This window comes from Oncorhynchus keta, chromosome 37 (genome assembly GCF_023373465.1).
Source record: "Oncorhynchus keta strain PuntledgeMale-10-30-2019 chromosome 37, Oket_V2, whole genome shotgun sequence".
Lineage (NCBI taxonomy): Eukaryota > Metazoa > Chordata > Actinopteri > Salmoniformes > Salmonidae > Oncorhynchus > Oncorhynchus keta.
Genome location: NC_068457.1, coordinates 10,031,186 through 10,044,718, shown reverse-complemented (window position 1 = coordinate 10,044,718; position 13,533 = coordinate 10,031,186). Strand labels below are relative to the sequence as shown.

At 43.7% G+C, this 13,533-nt stretch overlaps 1 protein-coding gene across 1 annotated transcript in view; it reads right to left on the bottom strand.

The window, feature by feature from the left end:
* LOC118369980 (low-density lipoprotein receptor-related protein 1B-like) overlaps positions 1–13,533 on the bottom strand; it is a 162,167-nt gene that overhangs the window by 106,754 nt on the left and 41,880 nt on the right. The window contains exons 22-36 of the mRNA XM_052498892.1: positions 12,659–12,904; positions 11,640–11,837; positions 11,203–11,407; positions 10,808–10,972; positions 10,361–10,605; positions 9,327–9,458; positions 8,826–9,053; positions 8,394–8,568; positions 8,128–8,222; positions 7,778–7,927; positions 5,618–5,758; positions 4,590–4,715; positions 4,133–4,264; positions 3,823–3,957; positions 1,625–1,754 (exon numbers count right to left, since the gene is read on the bottom strand). Of these exons, the coding sequence (XP_052354852.1) occupies positions 1,625–1,754; positions 3,823–3,957; positions 4,133–4,264; positions 4,590–4,715; positions 5,618–5,758; positions 7,778–7,927; positions 8,128–8,222; positions 8,394–8,568; positions 8,826–9,053; positions 9,327–9,458; positions 10,361–10,605; positions 10,808–10,972; positions 11,203–11,407; positions 11,640–11,837; positions 12,659–12,904 (2,503 nt within the window). The remainder of the gene's footprint in view (positions 1–1,624; positions 1,755–3,822; positions 3,958–4,132; positions 4,265–4,589; positions 4,716–5,617; positions 5,759–7,777; positions 7,928–8,127; positions 8,223–8,393; positions 8,569–8,825; positions 9,054–9,326; positions 9,459–10,360; positions 10,606–10,807; positions 10,973–11,202; positions 11,408–11,639; positions 11,838–12,658; positions 12,905–13,533) is intronic.

Sequence of the window (13,533 nt, the reverse complement as noted above, 5' to 3'; positions counted from 1 at the left end):
AATGTGGAGGCTATATACAGGGGGTACCGGTACAGAGTCAATGTGGAGGCTTTATACAGGGGATACCGGTACAGAGTCAATGTGGAGGCTATATACAGGGGTTACCGGTACAGAGTCAATGTGGAGGCTTTATACAGGGGTACCGGTACAGAGTCAATGTGGAGGCTATATACAGGGGGTACCGGTACAGAGTCAATGTGGAGGCTATATACAGGGGGTACCGGTACAGAGTCAATGTGGAGGCTTTATACAGGGGGTACCGGTACAGAGTCAATGTGGAGGCTATATACAGGGGTTACCGGTACAGAGTCAATGTGGAGGCTATATACAGGGGTACCGGTACAGAGTCAATGTGGAGGCTATATACAGGGGGTACTGGTACAGAGTCAATGTGGAGGCTATATACAGGGGTTACCGGTACAGAGTCAATGTGGAGGCTATATACAGGGGGTACCGGTACAGAGTCAATGTGGAGACTATATACAGGGGGTACCGGTACAGAGTCAATATGGAGGCTATATACAGGGGGTACCGGTACAGAGTCAATGTGGAGGCTATATACAGGGGGTACCGGTACAGAGTCAATGTGGAGGCTATATACAGGGGGTACCGGTACAGAGTCAATATGGAGGCTATATACAGGGGGTACCGGTACAGAGTCAATGTGGAGGCTATATACAGGGGGTACCGGTACAGAGTCAATGTGGAGGCTATATACAGGGGGTACCGGTACAGAGTCAATGTGGAGGCTATATACAAGGGGGTACCGGTACAGAGTCAATGTGGAGGCTATATACAAGGGGGTACCGGTACAGAGTCAATGTGGAGGCTATATACAGGGGGTACCGGTACAGAGTCAATGTGGAGGCTATATACAGGGGGTACCGGTACAGAGTCAATGTGGAGGCTATATACAGGGGGTACCGGTACAGAGTCAATGTGGAGGCTATATACAGGGGTTACCGGTACAGAGTCAATGTGGAGGCTATATACAGGGGGTACCGGTACAGAGTCAATGTGGAGGCTATATACAAGGGGGTACCGGTACAGAGTCAATGTGCGGGGAAACAGGTTAGTCTATCCATGAGTTCGCTTGAGATGGAAATATATCCAAGAGCCTGAGATTTGAAAACACTTTGCACAGAGCTGAGATAGAAATACTGTGATGACAAACACATAAAATAAAACATGACATAAAACCCCAAAATGATTGTGCAGTCGACATTTGTGAATGCATACAAATTCTATAGTATTAAAATATAATTAAAGTACCCAGCAGAAAAAAACTTCATAGAAAAGGCCAGTATGCGAGGGGACACAAGGGTTTACCCCCGAGAGAGAGACGGCCAGTAGACCTGAGTTGACAGTCCCTTGGATGCTGACACAATGTGGAGATATCAAGGGGTATAAATACTTTCTAACAGCACTGTAATTATATAATTCTACTATATAACCTCGCAAAGATCGGTTTATGACGTTCATTGCCACTGGCTATCAAATTGAATTAAAACATTGGTTATTTGGTGGTAATTTCTAGGGAATACGTTATGTAGCTAGGATGTGTTCATTACATACCAAGCAGGTGGACTTCAGAGTGTTGACTGAAATGAAAAACTGTACACACCCTTTCACCGGGTGCACAGCAATGGCTTTGGGCTGGTCAAGTCCTTCAGCTATCACCACGGCTCGGTACAAGCCACTGAGTCGAGCAACCTCGATGATGTTGAAGCCATGGTCCGTCCAATAGATATTACCTAGTAAACAACCCAAACATGACTTTGTACAGTGTTCAACCATTGCATTACAAGTCAGTCAATTCATTAGATTGTATGTATGTCTTACTTGAGAAGTATGTCCTATGGCTCTTGTCTCTCTGTGTGTCCTACAGTTGCAGTCAAATATATTGGCACACTTGCACTTTACAATGAAGCGCAGTGGAGCAGAATGTTCTGTTTTCTCTTTTTTTTATGGTTGAACTGCTATTTTTACCAGTAAGATGATGCACTGTAAAAGAGAATCACCTGCCTCCAACCAAATTAATTTCAATTCTGTATAATTTAGTTCAGGCAATTTGCTTTATACTTTGAAGCGAAAAAATATAATTTTGATATTTTTTTCTTGGTCCTGTGCGGTTGTAAATCAAACAAATACATGTGTGAAAAACTTTTTTTATATATATATTTTTTTAAACTTATTTTAGAAGAAATAGTGAATCGTGCATGGGTGCCTTCGGAAAGTATTCAGATCCCTTTACTTTTTCCACATTTTGTTACTTTACAGAATTATTCTAAAATGGACAAAAACTATCCTGAATAATCTACATATAATACCCCATAGTGACATTTTTGCTGATTACATGTTTTAACATCTAAAAGTCTAAAGTCTTCAGACCCTTTGCTATGAGACTTGAAATTGAGCTCAGGTGCATCCTGTTTCCATTAATCATCCTTGAGATGTTTCTTGATTGGAGTCCACCTGTGGTAAAATCAATTGATTGGACATGATTTGGAAAGGCACACACCTGTCTATATAAGGTCCTACAGTTGACACCATGTCAGAGCAAAAAACCCAGCCATGAGGTTGAAGAAATTGTCCTTAGAGCTCCGAGACAGGATTGTGTTGAGGCACAGATATGGGGAAGGGTACCAAAAAAAATGTAAAGCATTGAAGGTCCCCAAGAACACAATTCTTGGAACTCCCAAGACTCTTCCTAGAGCTGGCCGCCCAGCCAAACTGAGCAATCTGGAGAAGGGCCTTGGCCAGGGAGGTGAGCTCTAGAGTTCCAGAAGGACAACCATCTCTGCAGCACTCCACCAATCAGGGCTTTATGGTAGACTGACCAGACCGAAGCCACTCCTCAGTAAAAGGCACATGACAGCCCACTTGGAGTTTGCCAACAGGCACCTAAAGCCTCTTAAACCATGAGAAACAAGATTCTCTGGTTTGATGAAACCATGATTGAACTCTTTGCATTAATGCCAAGCGTGACATCTGGACGAAACCTGGTACCATCCCTACGGTGAAGAATGGTGGTGGTAGCATCATGATGTGAGGACGTTTTTCAGCAGTAGGGACTGGGAGACTAGTAAGGATCGAGGCAAAGATGAACGGGGAAAAGTACAGAGAGATCCTTGATGACAACATGCTCCACAGAGCTCACGACCTCAGACCGGGTTGAAGGTTCACCTTCCAACAAGACAATGACTCTAAGCACACACCTTCCAACAAGACAACGACTCTAAGCACACAGCCAAGACAATGCAGGAATAGCTTAGGGACAAGTCTCTGAATGTATTTGAGTGGCCCAGCCAGAGCCCGGACCTGAACCCAATCGATCTCTGGAGAGACCTGAAAATAGCTGTGCAGCGACGCTCCCCATCCAACCTGACAGAGGTTGAGAGGATATGCAGAGAATAATGGGATAAACTCCCCAAATACAGGTGTGACAAGATTGTAGTGTCATACCCAAGAAGACTCAAGGCTGTAATCACTGCCAAAGGTGCTTCAATAAAGTACTGAGTAAAGGGTCTGAATACTTATGTAAATGTAATATTTCAGTTGTTTATTTTCAATACATTAGCAAAAATGTCTAAATCGGCTTTGTCATTATGGGGGTATTGTGTGTAGATTAATGAGGGGGAAAACAATTTAATCCATTTTAGAATAAGGCCGTAACTTAACAAAAAATGTAGAAAAAGTCAAGGGGTCTGAATACTTTCCGGAGGCGCTGTATTTGACCACAACTGTACTTGTATGTCCTCCTTTGCACTTGACATTGTATTCTCTTAAGTACAGGTTAACTTTGAGAGCTCGGCTACATACCTGCAATCCAGTCCACTGCAATCCCCTCCACGCGGCCGATACCACTAGTGACAATGTCCTCTCTCCACGTCTGATCTCGCTTGGCTCTGGATATTCTGTTCAAGCCCATGTCTGTCCAATATAACGTGTCATTTCCTATTAGGAAAATCAATTAATTCAAAAGGATTAATGTTCTTCCGTTCATTTGTTTTCTACAAACTATAATTAAAAATAACAATTAAAACATTGAAATGATAATGATTCATTTGCAATCCGAAGCATGAAGAATAGTCCAAATAATCACAAAAAACAACAATGCCAATACGCTCACCAGCATGGAAGTCAATCCCCACAGCCATCACTGAGCCGGTCACCGGCATCAAGGCTTCACTGCTATCACTGGGATCCAGGGATATCCCCCTGATGCCCTCATGAACTGAGTACATCAGGAAAGACCCTATGCCTTCAGGTTCAAACACAAAGCCAACCCAATCAACTATATGGCATTTACTGTACATGTAAAAATGTGATTCTAACCTTCACATCACATCAGGAAAGACCCTAGTCCTTCAAAAACACAAAAAGGCAACGCTCATAGACAACGCCAGATGTCAAAATCAGATCAGATTTAGCAGACGCTTTTATCCAAAGCGACTGTCATGTGTTCATACATTCTACGTTGGTCCCGGGGATTGAACCCACTACCCTGGCGTTACAAGCGCCATGCTCTACCAACTGAGCTACAGAAGGACCACATATGTTGTGTTCCTGTTCAGTGTACACATGACCTTCACATGACATGCGATCGGAGTGGAGGTTGTAGCCCACGGCACAGGAACAACTCCGTGTGCTCTCTGATGTTGGGAAGCAGAGCTGAGAGCAGCCACCATTGTTGTCCTGACAGAGATTCCTCCCTGCACAGCAGTGGAACATTACACTGTACATTTAACACCTAGGTATGGTCATTGTATATGCTTGTGTATTCATTCAGGAAGCAACACAGTGATGACACAGAGTAGGACAGCATGCGTATTATTTAACTGAGCATTATGGGGGGGCAGAGTACATCTGCATTGCATTACATTCCGGTTATCTTCATGAGATTACAGTAGTTCCACGGAAGCATGAGCACTTCCAGTGTGTGAGAGAGAGAGGACGAGAGCGAGCGAGACAGAAAGAGAGAGAGAGAGAGGACGAGAGCGAGCGAGACAGAAAGAGAGAGAGAGAGAGGACGAGAGCAAGCGAGACAGAAAGAGAGAGAGAGAGAGAGAGAGAGAGAGGACGTGAGCGAGCGAGACAGAAAGAGAGAGAGAGAGAGAGAGGACGAGAGCGAGCGAGACAGAAAGAGAGAGAGAGAGAGAGAGAGAGAGAGGGAGGAGAAGGGGAGAGAGAGAAGACTAATGAGACATGGCCATACTCCCTTGTGGTCAGTGTCAAAAAGATAAATGAAGTAGCTAATCGGTCAGAGGAAGTTTGAGGAGGAAGTTGAAATATTTATATTTTTAAGACACCTTAATTGCCATTTTTAATACTAACAGAGATTGAGAGCATTCCTGATATTGGACATGTAAATGAAATGGATGATACTGCCAATGACTCGCAAAACTGCTACGCGGAATCCTTATTTCAATAAAGCTGTGTCTCAATGAAGAACCATTATTTTTGGGCCAATTGGATTAAAAGAAAATGTCGGTGCATTCTCAAGAGAGGATCAAAAACACTTAGCAATTTCAAGTCAAAAGCCTTCAACAAAGCTTTAAAAGGAGGTCGGACATCGTCTGAGTGAAAGCATTGAGTTAGCAGTCATACTCTTTACCTGTCTGGCTGTCCTCGTCATACACCTTCATGTGAACAATCCCTGTGGTCTTGTTGCGTAAAACCACCATGTCCAGCCCACCTCTCTTACTGACGGTCCCCAACTGGGCCAAGCTGTCATCAGCCCACCACAGCTTGGCACCTGAAGACAGAAAAATCAATGATTGTTCATGACTGAATTGACAAGTATATTGATAAATCAGAACTATTCAAAAGGTCATGAACACTGTGCAGTAGCAATAGTGGTTCTATGCCGTTTCTGCGAGTGACCCTTCAATCAAAAGCCAACGGCACATTTGTTCATCGATAGTAGACTATACAGCATGTTCACAGAGCACGACAAATATCACTGGACCCAAATAACACATTGAATGATCGCTTTCCTAGGAACTGTAACTGAATTGAATACATTCTAGGAACGGTATAATACTGTATTATTCCTAAGGTATGTATAGCTCTCACTGTAGAGTATTCCCTCGCTGATGAATACAGTAGGCCGAGGCGGACTCCTGGGACGCTCGTAAAAGAAGGGCCAAGGAGGGAGCTGTGTAAAGGAGGACTTTCAGATTTCTTCCTCTGAGAATCGGGTGATACGAGACAGAGAGACAGGATCTTAAGTTCATTCCCCTACCCATAAATCTTAGGGGCACGGGTCCCAGGGAGGAAATAGAGGAACTGGGCCATGTGACATATTTTTTTCTTCTAATATAAGCCCATGTACTGTACTTGCACCCTTGACCAGGAAAAAAAATGCAAATGTTTATGCATGAGCCCAGCTCCAGCAAACAGGCAACGCTGAGGTACAGTCAGCCCGGCACAAAGGACGTAGGACAGAGGCTCAGCAGTCAGAAAACCTCTGAAGCAAGACCAATCCTGTGCCTGTAGACAGGGAACTTTCTCTTCTTCTTTTTTTTTTTTTGGAATCTGTTTGCAGACTTGAATGGGCTACAGTACCATGGGCTTACGCCAGACCATTCTTGGCTTTTGGCCTGCTGGACTACAGCTATCAACAAAGAACATAATCTCCTCGAACGACGGGAAGGATTGGAGAGCATACAAAAAGACGGCCTGTTAAAACAGCAGAGATAAAAAATTAAATAAAAACATGTGGTTAAAGCACAGGTAGGATGAATATAAACAGCAGTCCCTCTGCAGGTGAATTACATCAGAATCAAACAGTGTTCCCAACAGAATTACGGCAGACCATACTGTAGATAGATAGATAGCACTTTAATATGCCAGAGGCTATTTCAATATCCCAAGCAGATAAGAGAGGTACTCTAAATTAAGGAATCGTAACAAACCCAGAGCGAGAAGCCCATCAATAATGATGTTTCTCCCCTGTCTAACTCCCTGTAGGGTTGCTCATGGGGAATAACCACTACAATATGAAATAATACGATATTAAACAAATGAATACAACCATCTAATCGATATGAAAAAATAATCATTCCACCCTGTTAATAGCATCATGATCAACTGTCTTGTAGAGCGCGGAGAGAAACTCCCCCTCAATGATCTGTACTATTAAAACACAATACAATACAATATTATACAATCACCACTACAGCTATAAGTAAACCTGGAACAGACAGTCGGTGAGCCGGACGGATCGAAAGCCCAGGTTTCCCATCACTAAGTCAGAAAGCCTGGTTACTGTGTTCTGTTTGTGTAGCGGGAGGCAGCTCTGTCGCCCATCACTGTAGAGGCTAAACAAGTCCCACTGAAGCCAGAGAAACTTCCCTAAAGAGTTCTGTCTGGATGAGGCATTTTATCAGACGGGATGCAATTTTAAACGTGAATTAGAATAGTTTCAGAGACAGACATAAACAGAAAGGGGGAAACGGACAAGTAATACAATGCAAGAAGACAGCAAAGGTTCATCGCTGTCAAAAACCCCTTTTACTCATGTACTCCAGATAAAAACAAACCCCAAATCAATGGACTAGTACTTAAAACAAAATACAATTTGGGCAGAAAATACTTTTATGAGCTGGAAGGGCACAACATATTTATATCAGGCACTTTCTAAGACAAAAGGGTAGTCGTGCTCATCCATAGAACCATGCTCTAAAAAAAGCTAAACTGATCCTAGACCTGCACATCTTACTCTGAGACACTTTATGAACACGGGCCCATGCTCTAAGCTCTCGCCACTCACCCATAACAGCTAGAGCCGTGACTTTAACCAGCTCCTCCTTCCTGGTCTCCAGCACTTCCAGACCACTACCGTCCAGACTACACCTGTTGATGGTGGCGTTACCTCCACTGATCCAGTACAGCTTGTCTGACGTGTAGTCTATCGACAGGCCTAGGAGAGACATCATCGATTAGAGTTGTGACCGGGCATATTATTGGGTTGCTGTTCTACCAATCGTCTCACTCAATCTTGCAATATCGTTTGTTACCAGATAGTAGCACTACTGTTGTCATGCAATATACAATGGCAGAAGACAACTGGTACTGGCCACTAAATGTGGACGTTTTGTATTGTGTGCGTGTGACATTTACCAACTGGCTCTCTCTGGTTCTGTTGAATGATTTTGCTATTGCTTCCATCCATGTTGGCCACGTTGATTGTGTTGCCATCTGTCCAATACATTTTCCTGGAAGGTAAAAACTCAATAGGAAAACAATATTTTGCATACAGAACACCAACACAAAAGTGCCTAATTTATCATGCCATGTAACTAGCATTAATTTGACTATATCTTGTTATACCTAATCAATATCAGACATTGAACTGTATACAAGTACATACAAAAATGGAATCTTACCCTTTAGACGGATGTACGGTGAGACACTTAGGCTTCTCAATCCCGTGAACCACAGAGGTTTTCAGGGACCCGTCTAGCCTCGCCACGTTTATCTGTGACTCGTCGCTTTCTGAACTAATCCAATACAGGTTCCTGGAGAGCCAGTCCAGGGCCAGACCTCTTACATTAACAATACCTGGAAAACAAAGGATATGCAGAAGACAACATCAATACGGTCACGCTCATCTCCTTCAATAAAGTCATGTACGGAGTCAACAACCTGACAGGTGCACTGTGAAAATTAGAACGGGTTACCTATGAAAAGGACCTCAAATGGACGCAAAACAGTGTAACAGTCCGAGAAAACATTTTACAACAAACATTTTGGTTCAGTTACATAAGTGTCAGAAAACCGGTACGTTTCAGAACACAGAGGTGAACATCTTTCTCTACCTCCGGATATGATCGTCTCTATTGCGGTTCCGTTGATGGAGGACCGTTTGACGGTTTGTGTTTTGACGTCAGTCCAGTAGATTCGTTCCTCTGATGCATCGTAGTCCACTGCTGTGACCTCATCTATATCTGGGACCGTCAGGGCTGTGATCAGGTTCAGGTAAGGGTTGTCAATGTCCACGCCACGGATCTCGGTTCGCCTCACATACAGAAGGAATCTCTTCAGTGCTGTTGAAGGACAAGAGAAAACTGGACGTTGACATTGCTTCGTGTAGCCTGCGTTCAAAGTTCAGAATCAAGCGGGTGTTATCTCAAAACAGTAGAAACCTGCTGTGTTTCGAAATGACTCACTTTTGAGGGACATGCACTATAGTGTATGAATGTGGAGGATTGTGTGAATGAATGAATGAATGGCTAGATAGATGGTGCGATGGCTGGACGGAGAGACTGAAGTAAGGACAGACTGACTGACAAACGGATGAAGGGGTGAGCTTCACTCACTGAAGCAAGTAAATTTGTCTGCAGATATCTTCATGAGGTGGGGGCAGGCACAGGATGCGGTGCGGTTGTAGTTGATAAGGCATAGATGGGAGCAGGGTCCACGACCGCCATTCGCCTCGCAGGGATTTGAGGCTATCGTCGAGAGAGGGGGAGAGGAGAGGAAGTTGTTCAATATTCAACTAAATGTGGTTTCAATAATCAACTAGTGTGGTTTATTTTAATACAAGATTCTGATACTCTTGGAAGGAAACTTTGTGAAAGGCAGAGTCCTGTAAATGAACCATACTGCCAAAAGTCCAGACAGAGAAAATGAACCAATTCTTGGGTTAGTTGTTTAGTCACAATATTGTTTTGAACGTTCATTTTTGGACTGATTGCCTAAGTATTCTACTCAATGCATCGTCAATCAGAGCCGATGAACATTTCATCCAAAGTGTGTTGCAGTGGCTTGGAAATACAATGACATTCAAAAGGAGACAAATAATTAGCATGAAATCTTTAGCCCAAGTTGCCAGATTGACTTTAGATGCTGTATAATGTTAGCTAGCTAGCTAAGATTGAAGGGAGGCCAACAGAATTTAGCTAGCTAGCATTAGCATTGATAGCTATTTTTGACAGACTTTGCAACTTTGCCATATGTCTAAAGCAAATTTGACGATATGATAATGCTGGCAACGTTGTTTCCTACTAAATATTTGACTACTTTAGCAACGTCATCGTATTTCCAGGCACTATAGTGTAATTTAGACTAAACCGTAGCCTCCGTCCAGAATGACTGGACTTATCACCACTTTAGGACGACACTATAGCACTTTCTTATCTCTCAGAGAACTTTGGACATAGAAAGTGAAAAGTATTTTGTGAGACAGATGTAACAACAAATTTAAAACACAACCATACAACAAAGTATTCATTATGATCTAAGTAAACAAAACTCTTCAACCTGTCCAGCTGAGAAGGTTGTCTTTAATTCAAAACATCCACTCTCTTTTCAACCTTACTATCTTAATGTTTGAGAGAGTGTGGTAGCCTACCTTGTGGTTGTCTGCTGGGGTGGTATATCCGAAGGTCAAATGGCTGGGCGCTGGTTTTCTGGATGACTGTCACATTGGCCCCTGTCCACTTGTTAGCCCTAGCCAGAGTGTTGGTCCTCCAGTCAGTCCAGTAGACACTACCCCCGTAGAGACAGACAGCGAAGGGATGTGACAGGTACTCATGTCCCTTCAGAATCTCTATCACACCAGTCCCATCGTACAGAGCAGAGAATATGGCATCAGACCTGTTGAGATGAAGATAGATGTTTGTCTATTGGAATCATTTGATTCTACCAGAAGGGTTGGGGTGAATTCCAACTCAATTCAGCCAATTCAGGAAGTCAACTGAAATCCTTATCTAAATTGGAATTTCAGTTGACTTCCTGAATTGAAATAGAATTGATGGGGAATTGACCCTATATAGACAGGTACAGGCATATAACCCACCTGGCATCAGTCCACACAACCCTCTTCTCCATAAGGTCCAGAGTAAGACCATTAGGCCACGCTCCTATCTCCATGTCTCTGAAGACAACATGGCGTCCTCCTCCGCTCATAGAAGCAGCCTCGATCCGAGGGAAGGTGGCATCCCAGTCTGTCCAGAAAATAATTCTAAACCACAAAATACTCAAATAAGAATAGTCATCCATGTGAAATGGATTAAGGAATTGATCAGAATCAAGTCTACCTCACCCTAAGGTCATTCATATCAAAACAAGATTATGTAAGAAATGCATATCCTTGTTAAAGAGTACTCACTCACTCACTCACTCACTCACTCACTCACTCACTCACTCACTCACTCACTCACTCACTCACTCACTCACTCAGAGATAACTAACCCCTGCTCAGGATCCAGAGCGATGGCTCGTGGGTGCTCCATCCCTCCGGCGATCAGTGTGGTCCGGAGATTCCCGTTTAGCTTGGCCACCTCTATCTGATCTAAGTTGCTGTCGATCCAATAGAGGTTCCCTGCTATCCAATCAACAGCCAGACCCTCCGGAGTAGCCAATCCATGTTGGACCACCACTTCAATCCCTGTCACACCTGTAAGGAACCAATAACAGTAAAGGACCAACACACTAGCACACAAGAAGGCAAGAGGACATGCTGAAACACAGGTAAAATAGGCTTTGGTTTAGGAAGTCTTCAGTGGAGTTGAGAGGAGAGCTAAATATAGCCAATACAACACTTTCCCCGTGACCTCAATTAAACATCAACAACTCAGCTTAACCAAAAATAAAAACAAATGTCCAACCAAATTCGTATGTGTTCCTACCAGCAGAGTCTAGCAGCTTCCCCCTGTATATCTTATCCTCAACCACATCGGTCCAGTAGAGTCGACTCTGATCGAAGTGGAAGTCTAAGGCGATCGTGTTCCTCAAACCAGGAACGAGAAGGCTGTAGTCTCGCCTGTGGAGATCTATCCTCCTGATCTCATGGCGGATGGAGAAGATGATGAATGCCTCAAAGGGATCTGAGGAAGGAAAGAAGAAATAAGTCAAGAAATACATTTTGGATCATAAATATTGCATATTAATGCAGATTCTCACGCAAATACACAAAAAACGGCGCTGTTCGTCTGCTAGAATAGCAACTCGTGTTAGTTTATTTTGTGAGTGAGGTTATATTGAAGTCAATAATTATGGAATAGATCGTCGTTTCATTAATGAAGTCATCTTTCATTTTCCTATCACATTATCTCGTTTAGCTCATCTTGTCATAAAACGAGTACAGAAACCTTTGGCGGATTCATCTCCAACCGACAGTGTAGCATTTTAGATGGAAAAAACGAGCGTATTCAATACAATTACCAGATGTTACATTATATAACTGGGAGACATTGATGAAGAGAAAAAAAGGCCTATAAAGCCACATGTGTATAAATGGCCAATATTCAAATGGGTACTGATTCTTACAAAGGTATTTAACTACTATATAAATGGAATGTCTAGGAATATAATGTATCACATTGCTTTTTATATGTGGATTTAAGGCACAAGGGTAAGGATGGCTGTCCCATAGAATATAACAATATATGCCATTTAGCAAACACTTTTCATCCAAAGTGACTTACAGTCACGCGTGCATACATTTTACTTATGGGTGCTCCCAGCAGGTCAAACCCACAACCCTTGGCGTTGCAAGCGCCATGCTCTACTGACTGAGACACACAGGTACACAGAAATAGAATCAGAATTCTCGTTTCTATGGGCAGTCCTTGGGAAGTTCCACAGAGCGCAGGTATGTGTCGGAAAGACTTATCAGCCATGTCACACAGAGCTTAACACCAGCTACCTGTACTCTGGCAGGTGTCCCCGTCTAGTTCCAGCCTCCAGCCTGGGTAGCAGGAACACTTGACGGTTGCTTTGTACTGCTCACACACTTGGCTGCACTTGAGGTGCCTGGAGCAGTAGTCCAGGATCTGGCACGTCCTGTTGTCTGGGCTTAGATTGAGCCCCGGCGGGCAGGAGCACGCCACGCCCCTCCCAGGAGCCACTGCACACTGGTGGCTACAGCCGCCGTTACCCAAAATGCAATCGGCTGAGATGGCAGGAGAAGAAGACAAAGAAAGGTGATGAGAGGTGAGCAGACTGACTCAGAGAACACAGACAGGTGTATGGAAGGAATGTCCGGGAGTAGTGATGGATGGAAACCGATGTACTGCACGTCCTCGTCGACTCGTGACATAGGGGCTCAATTACCCCACAAGGAAGTGAACACAACTGTCCTGTCATATCTGTCTCGCATTTTTTTTTTCTATGGACAAAGTGTCATGTGGTAATCCCTGGGCAGGTCATTCATGTGAACATAAGGTGTTCATCGGGCCTAACTCCATTGCCTAAGCCTGACCCCACTGCTACGATCATCTAGCCCATGTGGTCCAAACAAAAGGATTGTCTCTGTTATAAACCCTAATCCCCTTCACTATTAATATGTCTCCTCTGTCTCTTCCCTGCCGATTTTGGAGTGTTTCCAGAGAAAACTAAGGATCTTGGTCAGCAAGAGTTATATCCTCTCCAGCCTCAACAGCTTGTTCTCCCGCGGGGTTTCTCCCTGAGTTCAGCAGGGAATACGAGGACAGATGGACAATGCCAAAGCAAGCACTGCTGCTGATTTACAACAGCTCAACACTGTCTGTCAACGTATATTTGCTGGTCGGGCTAGAGGAG